This window comes from Pipistrellus kuhlii, unplaced genomic scaffold (assembly GCF_014108245.1).
Source record: "Pipistrellus kuhlii isolate mPipKuh1 unplaced genomic scaffold, mPipKuh1.p scaffold_m20_p_5, whole genome shotgun sequence".
Lineage (NCBI taxonomy): Eukaryota > Metazoa > Chordata > Mammalia > Chiroptera > Vespertilionidae > Pipistrellus > Pipistrellus kuhlii.
This window is the reverse complement of record NW_023425551.1, coordinates 47,401,073-47,422,410: the sequence shown is the minus strand read 5'-3', so window position 1 is coordinate 47,422,410 and position 21,338 is coordinate 47,401,073. Positions and strand designations below refer to the sequence as shown.

The following is a 21,338-nucleotide window of genomic DNA, read 5'->3' as shown; positions in this document are numbered from 1 at the left end:
GCCAGTGGTGCTCAGTGGTTGAGCATCTAATATCATATAAGGTATAAAAATTTTTATGAATATGTGCACAAAATCGTATTTATTTTACTAATTATCAGTGTCATTCATACAGATTGGGACAATTGGATTGTTTGAGAAAGATTGATTTTAAAGTAAAATTTTATATTTAGTATTAATGAACGTAAATGAAATTTATATTCTTTTCAGTGCGGGTTGTTGCAAATGTGGGAAAGATAGAGATTGTCCTAAAGAAAAAGGAGAATACTTCTTGGGAGTGTCTTGGTCATCCCCTGGAGAATCATAATTCACTTATTCCAAAGAAAGATACAGGTATGCTGTGCTGCTATTTTGAGTCCTGTGTTTAAGAAATTGTTGATTGGCACATTTGTTTCAGGCGTGAAAGGCCACTTTGGGATGCTTTCACTTGTATCTCCTTCTATTTGAAATAGGGGAAGGGTGTGTATGGAAGGATTGAACAAAAAAGGAAAAACTCGTGGATATGGACAACAGTGAGGTGATTGCTGGGAGAGTGAGGGGGAGCGCTGTAGGAAGGTATGGGGGATAAATGGTGATGGGTGGAGACTTGACTTGGGGTGGTAAACACACAATGCGGTGTACAGATGACGTGTACCTGAAACCCTTATAATTTTGTTAACCATTGTCACCCCAATAAATTCAATAAAAAGGAAAAAAAAAGTTGAAATGGGGCACTTTTTTTTACCAGATTAAATTTCAGATTCTACTATCTAATGTTTAGGCATAACATGAAGTCATTAGGTAATGATACCTGAATGGAGAAGCCACTTATGTTTAGAATGCTGCCCAACCATTCACTTCTTCAGTTTTATTTTCATAAAAGATGCCAAAACAAGTTTAAATTAATGCCTTCTATGCTCATCTTTTTTTTCCTTCTATTAAAAAAGGCATGTTTATTATTTTTCTGCTTACCTAAACCAGTTTCTCAGTTTACTCTTAAAGGATGTAATTCATTTCCTTTCTTCATCTCATTTTTTCATTCACTTCCTTTATATTTAAGCATTTTATCTTAGTATAACATTTATAGAAAAGTGTTCATATTTATGTTCTACTTACTGAATTTTCAGAGTCAACACACTATATTTTCTCTCTGAAAATTGGTAGGAATGGCTCCTTCTTCCAAATGTTTAGAAGTTTCATAATTTGATATGCCTTAGTATGGGTCTCTCTTCATTCTTTGGGCAGGATATCCATCCTTTTGTGCTAATCTTTGCTATGGAAACTTAATGGTCCTTACTTTTCTTCTACCTGATCTGTTTTGTCTTTCTAGAAGTTTTTTTAAACCTCCTTAACCAGTCCTTTAGTTGTCTTATCTTTTCTCTTATTTTCAGTTTAGTCCTTTTGTTCTGCTTTGTGGAAGAATGTTAATTTAGCTGACTTCCAGCTCTTTTATTGAATTATTTATTTCTATTCTCATATTTTAACTGCTAAGAACTCTTGATTTTTGTTTCTTTGTTTTAGTATCCTATTCTATTTAGCTTCTTTTATGTTTTTAAAAATTACCGTAGTGTTTTTTCTTCTCTGTGAAATTTCTGTGTCCTCAAAGTTTCTTTGTTTTTTGTTTTTTTGTTTTATTGATTTGAGAGAGAGTAAGGGGAAGAGAAAGGGGGAGAGGGAGAGAGACAGACAGACACGCCACTAGCCTCCCATATGCACTAGGTTAGGGGGATGGAACCCGCAGCCTGGGTATGTGCCATGACCTAGAATTGAACCAGCAACCCTTCTGTGCATAGGATGATGCTCAACCAATTGAGCCACACTTAGAGAAAAACTTGTGGATTTTTTGTTTTGTTTTTAATATTAGATGTTTTCTTTGAATGTCTGTTTATCCTTGACTATCTGCTCATATTTCAAAGTGGAACTCTAAAAGCTGATTGGAAACTGTGCATATAGGTATGATTTGTTGACATTAATATTTTCAATGTATGGCTGATCATTTCTTTGGGAAGTCTGATGCCATTATTTTGTCAGAGTCTCCAGAGTGAACATTTTCCTACCTTGCACCCAACAATTCAGAAGTCATATGGGGAAAAAATGCTAGGTGCCTGTAGACTTCAGTAATTTTCTTTTCCTCTGTCTAAATACAGTCACATTCTGAGGAACTGGGGTTATGACTTTAGCGATGAAAATTGAAGGGGACACAGTTTGGCCTATAACATAAACCCAAATTTAGAGGTCCTATGTTCTACCGTCTGGAGAGCAAGCTTCCAATGTTTTGCCAGAATAAGGTTCAGTTATGTGACTGTGCTAAATAGGGGAGGACTTCAGTAAAGTTGAGAATGGGAGGGCATCTAAGCTTCTTAAATGAACTTTGTATCCGGAAAGTGGTTCTACAATAGCTTTGCCTTCCCTCTGTCCCAGAGGTATTTGGTCCTGCCAATGTCTGAGCCTTAAAGGGGTCTTGTATTGCAAATGTGTTGTTGATTTTTGACGTTCTGTACTTCTCTAGTTTAGGATTTAGCTTTATTGACCCTGTCAGTTATCAATCATCCCTTTGGCTTCTCAGCTCGCAAAATTTTGTTGCTATTTAAAATTTTCATTCTTCTATCCTTGCAGGTTTGTACCTTAAAAAACAACCAAACACACACAAAAAAATCTTTGTTTTTATTTGGGGTGTGGGAGAGTTAGAAGGAACTAACTGCATGTATTCAGTTTACCATCTTTAAATATTTAAAATTATATAAATACTAGAGGCCCGATGCACGAAATTCATGCAAGAGTAGGCCTTTCTTTCCCAGGCTGCCAGCACTGGCTTCCCTCTGGCATCAGGGACCCAGACTTCCGTTGAGTTCCCTCCCAGCCCTGGCTTTGTCTGGAACGTCATTCAGTCTAATTAGTATATTATGCTTTTATTATTATAGATGATTGTGGATAATATTTTAATTTTCAGAAAAGTATCAGATAGCCATATTTTCAGAACTTATTATGTGTTGAAGGCTCTTTTAGGTACTGTGTTATGAAACAAATCAAAGGCATCAGAAATTATTTTCCCAGGTGGAGGAAAAACTGTACACAAAATACGATATTGAAGAATACTTTTTGCCCTGCCGATGGCTCAGTTGACTAAAACATTATCTTGATATGCCAAGCTTGTGGACTTGATCCCCAGTCAGGGCACATACAAGAATCAGCCAATGAATGCATAAATAAGTGGAACTACAAATTGATGTCTCCCTCTCTCTAAAATTTTTTAAAAGAATACTCTTATAATGAAACAAGCTTATAAGGGCACACGATATAGTACAAATAGAGCATATTCTGAGGTAATCTCAAGGGAACAGATGCAGATGAATTTGACCTTGAATGACTCACTGAAGAAGGTGGATTTCAAGCAATGTTTTGAAAGTAGCTTTCAAAAAAATTACAAAAACTATAAAAGTATTTCCAGGTAGAGCTTCAAATTGTTGTAACTGGTACTTACTGTGCTAGGTATTTTGCAGGTTGTGGAGGGGGGAAGAGTAAGCCATGTGTGGGAATGGTTAAATAGATTCATTTTACCAGAGCAAGAATTTTGAATTTTGTGGTAGGGAGAGAGAATGTCAAGGAATAACAGTATGATCTAACAGACCTGAAGAGATTAGATAAAAGAATAAAATAAAGAGATATTATGAAAATGAAATCTCTTGCTGTTATAAAAGCTAAGTTCAAGAAATAAATGATATTGAGAACCAAGGCTGATCTTCATTTGGAAATAGAATGAATATTGCGCAGTTACTCTTCTCAGTAATTTCCCAAGGCTTTCCATGAACTCTTTATCCCAGCCATACATTTCTCCTTGAGGTATGAACCACCATAGGTAGCTTTAGCTTTCTTGTCTGAAATTGGAGCCAGGCATGCATTTTTCAGTAAATTAGGTTTCCTTCTTTGTTAAATGACTCAAAGTTTAAGGGATATTTCCATATATGTGACTAAATTAACAAAAGTAATTTCTTATTTTTTCTTTCTTTTCTTAAACCAGAATAAAAGCTGTAGATTTTTAAAAAATGAATCATTTTGAATTATGGCACTTCATTATTCTTAAATTTATATTTTTTAATAAATAGTTTTATTGATTTCAGGGAGGAAGGGGAAGGAGAGATAGAAACATCATTGGTGAGAGAATCATCGATTGGATGAATCCTGCATACCCTATAATTGTGTCTTTCTGGTTCATAGGTTGACACCACTGAACCACACTGACCAGGCTGTAGATTATTTTGTTCATTGTAGCAAAGCTGAATATTTATATCATCAAAGTGTCATGATTCACTTGATGTCAGTATCTTTTTTTTTTAATTTATTTTATTGATTTTTTACAGAGAGGAGGAGAGAGGGATAGAGAGCTAGAAACGTCGATGAGAGAGAAACATCGACCAGCTGCCTCTTGCACACCCCCTACCGGGGATGTGCCCGCAACCAATGTACATGCCCTTGACCAGAATCGAATCTGGGACCTTTCAGTCTGCAGACCAATGCTCTACCACTGAGCCAAACCAGTTTCGGCATGATGTCAGTATCTTTAAATGTTTACTCCACAACATGGTTCTTAGGTTTTCAGTATAAATAACAAATTATTGATTAGTATACTGGCTTCCTCCAACTGAAATTTCTTAGTTAAAAGAATTTTACTTTGAAAATAAGCATACATGTAAGTTAAATACTTTAATGCAGTGTCTTCTCCTGTCAAATTTAGAATTTACTTTGACATTTTCTTGTGTAATTGTCTATGCTTACAGAGCCAAAAACCTGACACTTAAACTTAAATAATGGCATTGTCCAGACTACAGGAGCCAGCACATCTGCTGTCTACTCCTTTTTCCTCTTATTGTGTCAGCTATAGCTTTCTCTGTCCTCAGTCCAATTGAAATAGAAAAACTTCCTTAAATTTTTCTTAAAACTTTTAGAATCGATAGCTAAGATATTCTTTTGAAATGATAGCAGCCTTTTGTAGGAAACATGTTAAAATTAATATAGTCAAATAAAACAAATGGCAGAATAACTGAACCGAACAACTGGTTGTTATGACATACGTTGACCACCAGGGTGCACACACGAGGAGCATGGCAGGCATCGGTTGCAGTGGGATGGTGGATCAGGTGAACAAGGGTGCCAGACCAAAGCGGGGCATCAGTCGCTGTCATTGAGGCTAGCCTCTGGTGGTTACTGAAAATTCTTTGCTGCTGTGCACCACGGTCCCACCAGGCGCTTGCACCTGCTGCTGGCACGGGCCCCGTTCACACCTGCTACTGGTACTAGAGCCACCGCTCACACCCACTGCTGGCGCCTGGCATCATCACTCGGCATCATCAGTGGATGCGAGTTGTGGCTGCTGGCCCATATCATCCTACAGGGCTTCTCCACCTCCCCCTGCTCCTGAGGGGCGATCAGGGCTGGCAGCTACCTCTCACACTCGCTGCCAGCGACAGCCCCACTTTCTCCCGCTGATGACGCCAGCTCTGCTCGCACCAGCTGCTGGTGCCAAACCCTAGTCACTCTGTGCCATCAGCGGGTATAAGCGGGGCTGGCGCCGTCAGGCCATGGGAGTGACAGTGATAGTGGGAGCAGGGCTGCTGGCAGACGGGACTGGGGCTGGGTGGGTCATAGAGGATGGGCTGAGACCCACCCCTGCGCCCACCACAGCCTCTCTGCCCACAGTTCCTTTCACAGTGCACAAATTCATGCACTAAGCTCCGTGTGTGTGTGTGTGTGTGTGTGTGTGTGTGTGTGTAATATAGTACTAACAGAGAGATACAGGAATGTATATTTTTCTGGTCTTTATTAAATAAATATTTCTAAAGCTATTTAGTAGTACTAATATTGTTAAAGTTTCAATAGTTGAGTCTCAGAACTTTTCTATAAGAAAATAATTTACAATGTAAATTTGTTGCTTGTCAAATATTTTTCACATCTACAATTTATATAACTGGTTAATATAAGGCTTTAAAATGGAATTATAAAGTGAACTTAAGAAGAAATAAATTAGGTTTTAATTACTTAGAATGTAATTTTAACATGCTCTAATAGACATGAGGAATATAATACTCATTTATTTTATAAAGTTTATTTTCAAATTATAGAAGCATTCACAGGTTTTGAAAAATAGATATCTCAGGAAATAAAATGGAAAAATTAACACTACACAATTTTCAAAGTACTGATAAATTGTAAAAACTTGTAGGTCTTTTAGTGAATTTCAAGTTCAATCAAAGAGGAAAAACTGAGTTACTTAATGGGTCTAGTATTATTCTTACTTAAATTATTCATCAATAAGAGAAAATTAATTACTTTTTAGGTTTGTACTACAGAAAGTGCCAGTTAATTTCCAAGGAAGATGCCACTCATGATACAAAGCTTTTCTGCTTGATGCTGCCACCAAGCACTCACCTACAGGTGCCAATTGGGCAACATGTTTACCTCAAGCTAACTATTACAGGTAAGGCAAGTAGAGCCTTTGGAGGAACAGTTTCTTCTTTTATAAGCTGTTCAAAAACAGTTCAGTCTCTTTAGAGAGCACCTATTTAGATTATCAAGTGTTTGGGAGCAGCTGGATTCAGGGATGGCCAGATTCTAGGTTTAGGGATGCAGTGCTCCTGCGTGTTGGAACCACAGCCATGCCATCATACTGCATGGAACAGAGAAACTGCTGCTGGTCACAGACATGGGTCTGTCATTTATTACTAACGGCCTTAGAGGAAAGAGGTGCAGGAGTGCACAAATGCCCCTCGTAAGACGACAACTGCAAACATACCAGCATCTCTTAGAAGCCACCTTCATTCTTGTCGTTTACAAAATTGAATGATGATAAATCATTTCCTTATCTGTGCCACCAGTATAAGAAGAGCTGTAAATTTCTTACTGTGCGAAGTCTTTTTCTCTCCTTTTCATCCTAAAATTACCTCCTTTATTTGTTTTAAATACCTTTCTTACTGATGTGTAACATTTTCTTGGCTTTTTGAAGCTGCAAAATGTAACATTCTCATGTCAGCCAAGGTGTTTCCAGCCATCAATCTAAGAGACTCCCAGTTGGGCTCTGGAGGAGGTGGTTGGTTACGATGGCACTATAAAGTGTCATTCTTCATCATCTAATGCCACGTCATCATTCAATAACTGATATCTTCCCCAGTGCAGTATAATTTACAAATACATTCATTTTGTATAAGTCAAGCAGCCATGTGTAGTATTGTGCTCTTGCAAATTTGTGATGATTCCCCTCTCTTTGGAATTTGGCCTGCTAAAAATATAACATGAAACTAGAGGCCACATGCACAAAATTTGTACAACAGTAGGCCTGCCTTCCCCCGGCTGCCAGCACCAGCTTCCCTCTGGCACCCGGGACCTGGGCTTCCCTCCTGCCGCTGGAAGACACCTGGGACCTGGACTTCATCCGGAAAGTCGTCCAGTCTAATTAGCATATTATGCTTTTATTATAACATGAAATATTAACATTACGCTTTTTAAAAACTTCTTGCCCTAACTGGTTTGGCTTAGTGGATAGGGCATCAGCCTGCAGCCTGATGGGTCCCAGATTCGATTCCAGTCAAGGACATGTACCTTGGTTTCAGGCACATCCCCAATAGGGAGTGTGCAGGAGGCAGCTGATCGATGTTTCCCTCTCATTGATGTTTTTCTCTATCCCTCTCCCCTTCTCTCTGTAAAAAAAAAAAAAAAAATCAATAAAATATATATATATATATATATTTTAAAAACTATTCTTAAAAGTAGTTGGATTAATATTCTTTTCATCTAGTTACCAAAACAGTATATACTATATTAAACATTAAAACCATTTAAAATGTATTCAATATAAAGTAAAATGTGAAATTCTTCTCTTTCTCTATTGTGAAAAACTTATATATAATTAAAATTATGTCAGTATCTACTTAAATCTCTATGTAAACTTTTTATGCCATTTTTGTTGTGGCTTATTACAAAGTTTATATATTGATAGAAGAGATGATTGAGAATTTTTTAACATAAATCCCAATTGTATTTCATACTTAATAAAAACAAATTGTTTATATTATAGATAAAATATTGATTTGTTAAAATTATTTCAGCTCACATTAACTCGGGGTATATAACTATCTGTACTATACACACATAGACCATAGAATTATAAAAACATTAGGTTTATAGTTTTTAATATAGACTGATTGATTGCATCATAAAATTTGTGTGTTTTATCTTCATTCAGAGCTTTTTAGATTTTTAGAATTGAATTTCTTTGTCATGACTTTTTCTAGGTACTGAAATAGTGAAGCCATATACACCTGTATCTGATTCCTTACTCTCAGAGTTTAAGGAACCAGTTATTCCCAATAATAAATACATCTACTTTCTGATCAAAATCTATCCTGCTGGACTCTTTACACCAGAGCTTGATCATCTTCAGATTGGTTAGTATTTTATGTTTGGAGTTTTGTTTGTTTGTTTGTTTACCCCATTTGTGTTCTAGGTTGGATCACATATTACACTGCCCTCTAGTTATCTCCAGCTGGGAGTCTATCAAATTCTTAAACGCAACATGTCTGCAACCAAAATCATGTTCTCTTTGTCCCACCCAGCCTATCATTACTCCATACTCATCTCTATTATTTGCAGCATCACTCACTGTCCATTCTTGACCCAACCTGGAAATTTAAGCCATCTCTGAGTCTTCCCATTTTCTTCCTCCCAATCTAGTCAGGTACTGTGTTCTGTTGAGTCTACCTCCCCATGACTTTCCAATCTTCTCTGTCCCTTCAGCCACCCTCTTAGGTCAAGCCTTCAGCATTTCTCTCTTGGCCTCTAGCTTATCTCTCTTAGTTGCCTCTAACTGGGGTCTTTTTCTTTCTGTTTATCTGAATTTTCCAGTTCTTTTCCCAAACTGCCCTGAGAATAGATTTAACCATGTTGCTCTGCAGCTTTAAAGCCTCTGCTGAGTCTCCATTACCTAATTGATGAAGTCCCCTGCGTGACCTACAGATACTCTCATGATCTTTCCAGCCTCATCTCTTAGTGTACAGATCTCATGCTCCTCAGAGCTCCACAAGCCTGGCATACTCACTCAGAGGTGCTGCTCCTCTGAGTGGCCTCACCTAGGATGCCCATCAACCCTGTGTCTATAAAGTGCCCTTTTGTAAAGAACCAAACCGAAATATCACTTCTGCAAACGTTCCCCTCCTCAGAACACCTGCAAATCCTAACACCTTGTTCATAGCTCTAGAATAAGAATAAATAGTATTTCTTCTTTACAAGATTTTGAATTTAAAGGGAGAGTGTCTTATTTATCTTTGTATTTCCTGCACCTAGCATAGCAGTTGGCATATAAAAGGCTCCCAATAAATATACTTTAAAAGAATGACTAAAAAGACTATAATGAAATTGATTAAGGTTTAAAGAATTTTCTTTCTGCTCTTACTCCTTTTTTTATGCCTTTAGTTTTTCACTGCCTGAACCCAACAGTAAAAGTGTTCTTCCCCTTTTTAAGGCAGTGTTAACAGTCCAGTGCAGCAACGGTGAGGTAGATCATTAAAATTTGGAAATATAAAAATTACATTGTTTCCTGAAAGTTAAGCTTAGAAATATTTATGCAGTGATGTGATGAGTCATCTTGGGTTACATAAATCAAAATATTGACTATAAATGTGAACATAAAGAATTTTGGAATAACTACAAATCTAGTTATGCTATCTATTTTGTGAAGGACTGACACGTGATTTTAATACAGCAAGTGGAAACAACCAGCAGTATTGTAGCCTATTTTTAGAGCTTGGATGAGCAGAGCAAGGTGGAGAGTGAGCCTAGAACATAGAAAAGGAAAGCCTGCTGCTCAGGATCAGTGTGTTTTCACCTCTATCCACAGGGCTAGACATGGTACGCACACTTGTTTTACTTAGAGGCATGTATGCTGGCATGGTAGTGATCACTGCAGCCTCATTATGTCCCAGACAAACTGCACTATAATGTTATCCACTTTGTTCAATCCTTTGGTCACCAAGCAACTTTTATGTGATTGTTTTGGCCTATCAAATGTCACCTGAACGAGATGCCCTAGATGGGGTGTGTAATTTTCGGGTGAGTAGATGCAGATAGCCTGGCTGGAAGTCAATGACCTTTCTGGAATGTGTACTTGAATCTCTTGTGAACTCGATTAGCAAGAGGTACATTGCCCACGTTCAATCAGTGAAATGATGTTGGAAGTACTGGACTATGGACAAAAATTATTAAGTTAGTATTGTTCTGTGAAGCTTTTTTAGTTATATTCTGGGGATATTCTGATCTTACAGTCCCTTTCAAATTAAAACAAGGAGCTCTGTTACTTCTAACACTTACTTAATCAATTACTGCAAGAGTCTTACTATCCTGCTATGAAAAATAAAGGAAAAAATAGGAAGATCCAGCATTTAAAAATTCAAATTGTGTTTTTTTTAAATATGGACAGCTTTATTTTTTATTTTTCAAATTACAAGGAAAATTTCTGAAATGTCCTAAAGGCAGTTCTGTAATATGTGTGGTACTTATTAGTGGTAATTATTTCAACTGCATTTCAGAAAATAGTTTTTCTCAGCTATTAATATTTTGATTCTATATTGTGAAGTAGCATGCTCCAAGTAGTTTCTGAACTTGCTTTGTTTTTATAGAAGTGAAATAAGAACAAACTCTTCTTTCTTTAATCAATTGGTCTTTTAAATAATTTGATGGAAGTGAAGTTCGCACATTTACTAACATAAGATTTTGCAATATATTTATACTTCATTTTTCTCTCCTGCTAGTCTTATTACTATGGTTAAGACTCAATATGTGGCCCGGCCAGGTATCTCAGTTGGTTGGAGCATCATCCTGTACATCAGAAAGGTTGCGGGTTCAGTTCCTGGTCAGGGCACATACTTAGGTTTGATCCCAGTTGGGGCAATTACAAGAGGCAACCAATTGATGTTTCTGTCTCACATCGATAATTCTCTTCCTTTCTCTCTCTCTCTGAAATCAATAAACATGTCCTCTGGTGAGGATTAAAAACAAAAAAAAGAATCAGTATGTAAGTAGAAAATACATTTTCTCTACCCTGTTCTGTGCAAGACAGGGAGACATGGACTATGCTTATAATTTAATTTAGCATTCTATGTAGAGCCTGCTTTTATTGGTAATTTGTACTTAAATACTTGGCAGTAGTTTGGAAATCAGTGACTGCAGATGGTTTGGGAAATTAATTGTGTAATTAAATGAGCAAAATAAAACCTTAATAATTTGATTATAGTGATATTATCCAAGCATACTTGGGGGCCTAATGAATATTCTTAAAACTTCTTACATACTATCCTAAATAAAAAAGATGGGGTCTGAAAGCTAAGCATTCATCCAGTGACTCACCAGTGTTCTAAATTCAGCTAGGTGTAGCCTTCTCAGTTTCCCTGATTTTTTTTTTTCTTTCTGATTTCATTTATATTTTATTGTTCAGGAGATTTTGTTTCCATAAGCAATCCTGAGGGCAATTTTAAAATAGCCCAGTTCCAAGAATTAGAAGATCTCTTTTTATTGGCAGCTGGAACAGGCTTCACACCAATGGTTAAAATACTGAATTATGCTTTGACCAATATATCCAGTCTCAGGTATGTAATTTTATCTTTAATTACTATCCTTTATGAGGCTATTAGATTAGTACAAGGTATTCTAAGTTGTTTAATTCCTCACTGCACCTTAATAGATATGTTCTCATTCTCTCATTCATTTCTTAACTCTGCTTCCTCAAGTCCTAGCTATATTATAAACACAATTCTTTTACATACATATATATTGTATATATATCAATCAATATATATATATATATATATATATATATATATATATTTTTTTTTTTTTACAGAGAGGGATAGAGAGTTAGAAACATCGATGAGAGAAACATCCATCAACTGCCTCTTGCACACCCCCCATTGGGATTGTGCCTGCAACCAAGATACATGCCCTTGACTGGAATCGAACCTGGGACCTTTCAGTCCTCAGGCCAACGCTCTATCCACTAAGCCAAACTGGTTTTGGCTAAACACAATTTTTTTATTTTGTTGCTTTTAATTACCTCATTGCTCTAAAAAACATTTTTGCTAGTTTACTTTTAGATCAATTCATGCATATTTTAAATGTAATTGAAAAAGTTCTGAGTTGTTGCGTTTTTTTTTTTTTTTTTTTAAGGAAGGTGAAGCTGATGTTCTTCAATAAAACAGAAGATGATATAATTTGGAGAAGTCAATTGGAGAAATTAGCATTTAAAGATAAAAGGTATTAAATTGGTACTAACTCTACATTTAAATATTCATACATGTATAGTCAGTCTTGGCAACATTTCCTTTGGGTGGAATTTTTAATTGACTAGGAAGCTTCGTCAAAGCAACAAAAGCTAATCAATAATTTTCTAAATGTAAATAATGTTACTACCCTCCCCTCAAAGAAATAGTTTGCTAAGATCAATGTGACATCATATATGTATCAATATATGGGTTTTATGTTTATATTATGTTATCTATATATTGGGTTTCAGTGTAGCCAGTTTGGTAATTCAAGATTTAAATAAATTTGGTGGATAGATTATGCAAAACTAAACACGTTTCTTTACTGCCTTTAATATGCTCATGTCCATAGTGACTTTCCATTGTTTACAAGCTTCTCTTTGTGTTTATTGACATTAGCATTTGCTGATAGCTGTATCATCAGTGGTCCTCAGGGCAGGCAATAGAAAAAGTTTGAGATGGGCTGAACTTAGAGGTAGTATGAGGCAGCAAGGATAACAAAGTGAAAATTGTTTCACTGGAAAAAGTGCCCTAGCACAGGCCCCTGAGATAAGATAATTTAAATGGATGTATGCCCATTTCCACTAAGAAATCTGAAAGCAGTGGGAAATTCTAAATAAACTTTTTAGAAGAAGAGTGAATTGGATGATAACCTAACATAATCTCTGTACTTATCAAAAGCTATTTCTCATAATTTCAGGACTGTGTAAGAGTAAACATGAAGTAAATATGGTATAGATCATTATAGGCTTTATAAAATGAAAGACCTCACAAACTCAGCTGTTTCTCTGGGAGCTCCAGGTTCTTCTGAATATTTGCTGAATATTGTTAATAAGATAATACTGAGGTCTTTTCTAGTGTTTTTTTTCCTTCCCATTGTTTCCCATCCTCCTTGTTTTCTTTTAATAAATTACTTCCACAATAAAGGATGACCTGAACTTATTTACCCTTGAAATATTTACTCTTCTTACATAGTCAAGACATAAACCTAAGAATATTTACAATATGTAGGTAATTGTATGGCAATTGGAACATGATTTAGAAAAAAAATACAAAGTCCTATGTTTATAAGTGTCTTTTACACTAATTTTCAAAGTGGAGAATTGGAAGTAGCACTTATTGAAAACCCTAAAGACCTAAATTCTAGGTTTTTATTCTACCTTTACTAGGTTGAAACTTTATTCAAAAATTACTTAGTTCTGCCGAGACCGGTTTGGCTCAATGGATAGAGCGTCGGCTTGGGGACTGAGGGACCCGGGTTCGATTCCGGTCAAGGGCATGTACCTTGGCTGCGGGCATATCCCCAGTAGGGGGTGTGCAAGAGGCAGCTGATCGATGACTCTCTCTCATCGATGTTTCTGGCTCTCTATCTCTCTCCCTTCCTCTCTGTACAAAATCAATAAAATATATTTTAAAAAAAATTACTTAGTTCTGTGGGCCTGTTTCTTTGGCTTCAAATAAAACGATATCTTTATTACATCGTAAGGCTATTGTGAGTATTAGAAAGGGTGACTGCTTTGGAAACTGTGACGCCTACCTCAGATACTTTGAATTGTGATGGAGGACCGCTATACAAGTGTTTCGTTTCTGTATTATCCGAGTTCCTGTTTTCCTAAACATTTAAAATTATTTAAACACACATAAATAGGCTTTTTTTTTTTTTTAAGTATTTTTGGCTGTGTTCGTATATTCTTTAAGACAGTTCCGTTATAAAAGAAAAGGAGATCAGAGCTCGTGGAAGAAGTGGCTTCTGAACTGGGCTTTGGGAAATGGCATTTTGTGAACAGAAAAAGAAATTTGGGTTGTAGGATTCCATGAGCAAAAAAAATGAGGGCCAGGATGTTCAGGGCATTTTAGCACAAGAGCAGAGTCCAGTTTTGTTGAAGTAAATACAGTCCATGAAGGAGAACAGTGAAATAACTAAAAATAAAACCATAAACTTTATGTGGAATCTTAGTGGTGATGGCTTCTAATCCTCCTGCCTTACAATTGAAGAAACAGGCTGGGCAACAATCAGGTGATGGGAGACCTTGAGTATAATTTATACATTAAATAACTTTATATTAGATGGATATGAGAAGGCCCAGCCACACTGGGCAGCTCACCTCTTCATTACTGACAGGCTCTGTAAACAATGGCCCACTGAGCTTCTGTACTCTGCTGTCAGCATTGGGATGTGTGATTTGTTATTCCCCTTTAAGACAACAGAAGCCAGTGATCGCAGTAAATCAAATAATGTGTCTTAACCCTTCCCTTCCCCTCCTACCCCCCTCTCCCCACCTGTGATAATCACAGATATGTGGGCCTCTAGTCTGGACTCTTCTGCCACTCTCTGTTCTTCCCAGATGCCCCTCATATGGCGTGTTTCATAGAATGTTCATGTGTTCTCCTTTCAGGGCTCTGTCATTAAAAAATGCACACACACACACACACACACACAAAACAAAACAAACAAACAAAAAAACAACCTGAAAATAAGTAAATCTTCAAGATTTACTCTGAACTTAGCATATTTAAGGCTTTGAGAAATTCTAAATAAGTCTTTTTAACTTTTTCTTCTTTAAAACCCACCATCCCAAATTTATTTTATAGTTGGACTTTTTTCATGGAATACCACTAACATCTTGAGGAATACTAGTGTTTAATAGATTCATTTTGAGAAATGTTTCCACAATATGTGCATTTTGTATAATTTTAACTCTTAGCTGTTCATGTAAGATGTTTTTCCCTGGAGCAAAATACCACGTTTTCCTGCTCTTTCTAGTGTTTTTCTTTAGCTGTTGAAACCAGAAAAGGCGGAGGCCCCAAATACTATGAAATCCTCTTCTGTGGGCAGTGACAAACCACTGAAGCTGAGAAAGCAAAGACAGTGTAAGATAGGGTCTGGGTATTAAGGAGAACTGCTGGCAGTGGTGTGTCAGGAGGATTAAGGCTAAGGGTGTTAGAGCAGGATTTTAGACAAGAGATACAAGGCCAGTATTTGGAGCTGTCGAACCAAAAGTGGAATGTACGGGACATACTCAAGGAAAACGACAGGGGTATGTTTTTAAAGCTGATTGGCTAGAGGAGAATTGTTGGATGATGGCAGGCTCTGTCCATGTGCCCTCAGGCCTCAGGCTGTAATGGCGCTAGGCAGTAAGTTGTCCTTCACTCAGACACTTCAGGAGAGGTGACTGAGTCCACAGGAACCATCTGCATCTTGATGTGGTATAAGAAATCCTTCATTAAAGTATTCTTGAGTCTTAACTTGTGATGGCACCTGCTCCAGTTAAGCTCTTTTCTAGTCATGAGAAGGAAGAGATAAGCAGGAGGGCAGGCTTTTAAAAGTATCCTTAAAAGTTGCATTTATGCCCCTCTTCACTCTTACTATGGAGTTAAGTGATATCCCAAGAGACCATTATGCTAATAAATACAAATGCATGAGAAGTGTGCACCATCTTTATAAAGAGCTTGGGTACTTGTCACTCTTTAGCAGAAGCATGCAGGAAGTATGCCACTGACTAGCCTTTTTTTCTTCTTTAAAGTATCTCAGAAAAGGAAAGTTACAATATTTTCAGATGGCAAGAATTGCCAGTATATAAGACGTATGTACCTTACCATTTTTATTCCAAATAATTTTTATTTTTAATTTAACAAGGTGATTGCTATCTTGGTCCCCTCTCCAGTCCTTTAATGCTATTTCCCTGCGTCTAAAAACCAGCAAGGTGGCATTAAATCCTTCTCATGCTTGAAATCTCTGATTTCTTCTTTTGTCTGATCTCTCTCAATTCAGCCAGAGAAAAAATATCTGCTTGTCAGGACTGTGTGATTAGATAGACAGCAATTAGTATAGAGGGTGGAGTAAAAGTAGGTATATGTGAGTATGTGAAACCGTTTATTCTTGCATTATTTATGAATTATTGTATTATTTTCTATATGGACAACTATAAACCTACTTTGCCCCACTCTGTATCTGCTAAAACTAAATGGGAACCTTGAAGATGAGAAAAAAACATAATTCTCTAGAGCTTTTTAAATATAAAATCAGATTAGAAAAAGAGATGATGTAGTATTCGCACCTTGTTGCACAAATGGACAAAGAAAGCCTAGAGGCTGGGGGCTGTGTGAGAGCCGGGCCGGTTCTCTCTCCCCGGCTGGCCCTCTGAGTTGGTCTGTGTGCTTGTGGCAGGCTCCTCACCTCTTGAGAACCTTAACCCACCTGCAGCACAGTGACCTGAGCTGCTGCACCAGCCGCATCCTGTTTCTGTTCTCATATTTGACTCACAAGGCCCCTTAACAAGATAAGCTGTTTAACTTTTTTTAAAGATTAAGATTAATATGTAATTAATTCCTTTTACTCTTGAGAAAATATGTCAGTTACTCACTGGAAAATGTGCAGATGCATTGATCCGATGCTGTTGAGAATGGTAAGAATTACTTGTGTTTTGCTAAAATGGAGCAAAGGGAACAGGCACAGCATACAATTTTGAATCATTTACTCTTCACCAGCCATTTGCTGAACAGGTTACAAAACTGTGGTGGGAAATGGTCTGTAGTCACATTGTAAAACTTGGTTTGATGTTGTTCTTTCCCATTTTAATTCTGAGGGTTGAGGCCCTTGAGACGACAATGGTACGAAGTCAAATAGACTTTTGGTACCCTTTCCTCTCTCTCCCCCTCCCTTAGTGCTTCCCCTGTGTTCACCGCTAGGGAAACAGTGATAGCCAAAGCGAAATGGTCCCTGCTTTTACGGGATTTATGGTCTAGTGGGGAAGGCAGACATTAATAAAATTACCATTTTGGTGACTGAGTATTTAAAACCTGAAGTAAGGTCTATGAAGAAAAGGAAAGGAAAGTATTTCTACAATACATATAGCAAAGGACCCTAAAGGCCACTGTGCTTCCCTGTGGAAATGGTGCTTAGCTGACAACTGAAGAATGGGACATGATAGAAGCATTACAGAAAGAAGCAAGAATGGACGTGTATGGCAGTGAAGACTCAAAGAAGCGACAGTTAGCTGGGAGCTAGGTCTTGATGAGGATGTGGTCATGGGGGGGAGATACAGAGAGAGGTCCCCAGAATAAACCCCAGGTTTCTGGTTGTGCAATCAAGGGGACTTTGGCACCATCCTCAAAGAGAATGTCAGGTGTGGGGCAGAGATTGTAAGATTAGGTTGAGGCCTTTGAGACAGCAACAGTACGAAGTCGAATAGAATGTTGGTTGTAAGGATCTAGAATTCATGAAAGGTTTGAGTCGCAGATTAAAGTGCACATGTCACTGATCAGTGCTCTTTACTTGACTTACACAAGCAGAATATTAATAAGAATAGGTAATTCTTTGAGATCCCTTTCTAATGAGATCAATAAAAGATGCCAAATTACTCCTCTTTTCTGTAGCAAAAGCTAATCCTTAGTAAATATGGGTTTACCTGTATGTTTTTGTTAAATCTTTGTTTATAATCCACTGTAGTGCTTTTCTAGCGAGTGTATCAGTTTTTACATGCTATATCATTTTCAAGAGGAGAAAAAAGATGTTTTAGTGAACTTGAAACATGTTGATCATACGTTAAAATAATGGATTTAAAAAGAAAATGTTTTCTGCCTCTAGATTTGATGTTGAATTTGTTCTCTCACAACCTACTTCTGAATGGAATGGCAAAAAGGGATGTATTTCACCAGGTCTTCTTTCTGAATTTTTGAAAAGAAGTTTAGACAACTCCAAAGTTCTCATCTGCATTTGTGGACCAGCCGCATTTACAGAACAAGGAATGAGGTGAGTAGCAACGTGGTAGAAAAAAGAACCCTTATGTATGAGAAGTGCTTAGCACAGCGACTACATACAGTAAGTACTAAATAAATATTTCTTATTATTTAAATAGCCATTTCTAAGATTTCATTCTCCATTTATAGTGTTTTCCTAGTTAAATTACCCATAAGCAGTATTTCTGCTTTTTTGGTTCAGTGGAGAGAGTAAAGATAGAATGCTGTGGGAATTAACTCCTTACTTTAAAAACTAGTGAAGGAAGGAAGGAAGGAAGGAAGGAAGGAAGGAAGGAAGGAGGGAGGGAGGGAGGGAGGGAGGGAGGGAGGGAGGGAGGGAGGGAGGGAGGGAGGGAGGGAGGGAGGGAGGAAGGAGGGAGGGAGGGAGGAAGGAGGAAGGGAGGGAGGAAGGAAGGAAGGAAGGAAAAAACAAAAAAAACCCAAGCATTATTTTTGTTGCCTTTTCTATATGGGGTGTATTTCAGGGTAACCACATAATAAATGAGACTTTTTCCTTTACAGAGTCCCTTACTTAATAAATGAAGAAAGAATGATAGAAGTAAATATCACAAATTTCAGACCCTAATGAACTACTAATGGATAGATCATAAGTCATGGATAATTGTTAGCATTCCAAAAGAGAGGTAGTCAGGTATTATGTGCTTCCTGATGAGAGAATACTGTCTATGAAGTAGTCTTGTCAAAAAGAATTTGACCTGACCTAGGTTCTAGATCCAATTATTAAGTTACAGGCAATAAGAGGATATAAGTTACAGGCAAAATGAGGACTGTGGGTTACTCGGTGCGTAAAGATCTAATTGCAGTACACACAGAGTGGGAGAGAGATGGAAGGGAATCTTATTAAAAGACTAGAGGCCTGGTGCACCAATTTGTGCACTTGTGGGGTCCCTCAGCTTGTAGGGATCAGGCAAAACCGGCTCTCTGACATCCCCCAAGGGGTCCCAGAATTCGAGAGGGCGCAGGCCATGCCGCGGGACCCCAGTGGTGCACGATTAGGACTGGGGAGAGATCTGGGAGGTTGGACAGCCAGGAGGGACTGCAGGAAGGTTCCAAGGCATGTCTGGCCGGTCTCACTCAGTCCCGATTGGCCAGACTCCAGCAGCAAGCTAACCTACCGGTCAAGAGCATCTGCCCCCTGGTGGTCAATGCATCTCATAGTGAGCGGTTGAGCAGCTTTAGCATATGCTTTGATTGGTTGAATGGACACTTAGCATATTGGGCTTTTATTATATAGGATTTTATCAGCTAATCATAATGAGTAGACTTTAAAAGAATCTTGATTCAAATAAACTTTTAAAAATTATGGCACTTGTGAGACAGTTGGACACTGACTAGATACTTGGTAATATTAAAGAATTATTGTTAATTTTTTAGAAGTGATTATTGTGTTATCTTTTTTACAGTACATGGTAAGTGGGGAAAGTACTATGTTTTTTATGCTAAACTTTGATGTTACTTCTTTATTTTTAAACTCTTCCCCTAAGAGACTTGTGCTTTGTATTTGTTTTTCAGGATGCTGCATGATCTTAACTTTTCCAAAGATGAGATCCATGCTTTTACTGCATCATGAAGAGCTGTCGTCGTCTTTTACTCAACTGTTTTATCAAAATTTGTGATTGCTAAGGGTTTTTTTAAGACAACATTTTTGTATATACTAAGAGGTTAATGAGACTCCAGGCTTGTTTCTTAAATGAAATCAAATATTCCATCACTATGGATAACCTGTTGACTTTATTTTATACCATAACTTATTTTACTACTGCTTTTTGACCCGAAAAGTCAATCATGACAACAAACACATGCAGGTTGTTTGTTATGAGTCACAAGGTTTCTTACTGTTTAAATTGTCTCACTGTTCTATGATGAGCTCCTGTGTTTTATGACACAATAAAGTAAATGATCATTTGGATCATGTTTCTATGCTGTAAAATGTCTTAGCAATACAGACTCAATTTTACATTGCACTGTTAACTCAGGAAATGATCATTTATGTTATTGTTATTAATATTAAAACATGGAATGTTATAACTTATCAAGTGATCAAACAATTTCTCTCTCTCTCTCTCTTTGTGTGTGTGTGTGTGTGTGGCATTGATACAAAGTAGAATAAAAATATAAGTACTTTTTAATCTCTGACCTAAAAATGTATTTGAATGCAACAATATTGGGCCCGTGTCTAAGGGAAATTTTAAAAGGCAACAATAAAAGATCCTGGAGATGCCTCACACTGTCAGCTTACGTCAGGTGTGGTGGAAAATTTAAAAGAACCTTGACTGGTTTTATTCTCAGCCCAAACCAGAGGCATTGGGAAAGAGAACGAAGGTGTCCCATCTGGTCCCATGGCCTAAAATAACCCTTTGGTGCTATGGAATGGGTTGAATTTAATTGTTGCTGAGGCCATCCCGACCATCTGGGAAAGGGAAGAGCACAGCCAGCTGCTTCCACACAGCTGGCCGTCTGCAGGGAGCCCCCCTCAGTTTCATACTGAACACTGACCCTCCTCCCTGCTGCTGTGTGCGCAGCTTCCAATGCCTTCCCAGGTTGGGTTGCAGACAGGCTCTCGAGACAAAGTCTGTGTGTGCTTTCATGAGGAAACTGTTGAATGCAAAGGCGACTGTTGCATAAGCTAATAGATTTTTCAGTCTTGTTTAAGATAGTAATGTTTTCACACAAATAGGAAGACGGGAAGGGTCTCCAATTTCCCTGCAAATGATTTTGGAATAGCTCAATCTTCACTGAATGAGTATGTACCCAAGTGGAACCCAGTATTAATATTTCTCAAATTGCTAACACCAGCTTATGAAACTCCCTGTGAAAAAGTGGCTGGTTGAACACAGTCATCTTTTCCTGTGCCTCCCTCTTCTTTTTTGTATTTTTTTATTGAATTTATTGGGGTGACATTGGTTAATACAATTACATAGGATTCTCTAATACATCATCTGTATATTATAATGTGTGTTCACCATCCAGAGTCTAGTCGTCTTCCATCACCATTTCCCCTCTCTACCACCATTTATCCCTTTCCCTCCATAGCCCCCTTTCCCTCTGGTAAACACCATGCTGTTGTGTGTCTATGAGTGGCCAGTTCTACCCACATCACCATTCGCCCAGGCAGGATCTAGCTGTCCTGGGCCAGCAGCGCCCCTTGCTGACTAACAGGAACATTCTTCTCTAGCTTCACACCTCCCCACTACCTCCTTCTCCTCCTCTAAGAGGGATCATGTACTGTCTGGACACTAACTCCTTCCTTTTTTCTCTCACCTCCAATCCTTTTCTAATCCACCCCATGCAAACAAAATCTCT

The 21,338-nt window shown here is 37.7% G+C and overlaps 1 protein-coding gene across 9 annotated transcripts in view; it reads left to right on the top strand.

The window, feature by feature from the left end:
* The window catches only part of LOC118705585 (cytochrome b5 reductase 4), a 53,085-nt gene extending 33,018 nt beyond the window's left edge, over nt 1-20,067 (top strand). For 3 of the 9 annotated variants that reach the window (XM_036414469.2, XM_036414468.2, XM_036414470.2), the window contains 7 exons: nt 208-330; nt 6,308-6,448; nt 8,259-8,411; nt 11,453-11,603; nt 12,181-12,267; nt 17,863-18,027; nt 19,548-20,067. In XM_036414469.2, coding sequence (XP_036270362.1) covers nt 208-330; nt 6,308-6,448; nt 8,259-8,411; nt 11,453-11,603; nt 12,181-12,267; nt 17,863-18,027; nt 19,548-19,605 — 878 coding nt within the window. In that variant the 3' untranslated portion in view covers nt 19,606-20,067. The remainder of the gene's footprint in view (nt 1-207; nt 331-6,307; nt 6,449-8,258; nt 8,412-11,452; nt 11,604-12,180; nt 12,268-17,862; nt 18,028-19,547) is intronic. The other 6 variants (XM_036414471.2, XM_036414473.2, XM_036414474.2 and 3 more) reach the window with 4 other exon arrangements.
* The last annotated feature ends 1,271 nt before the right edge of the window (nt 20,068-21,338 follow it).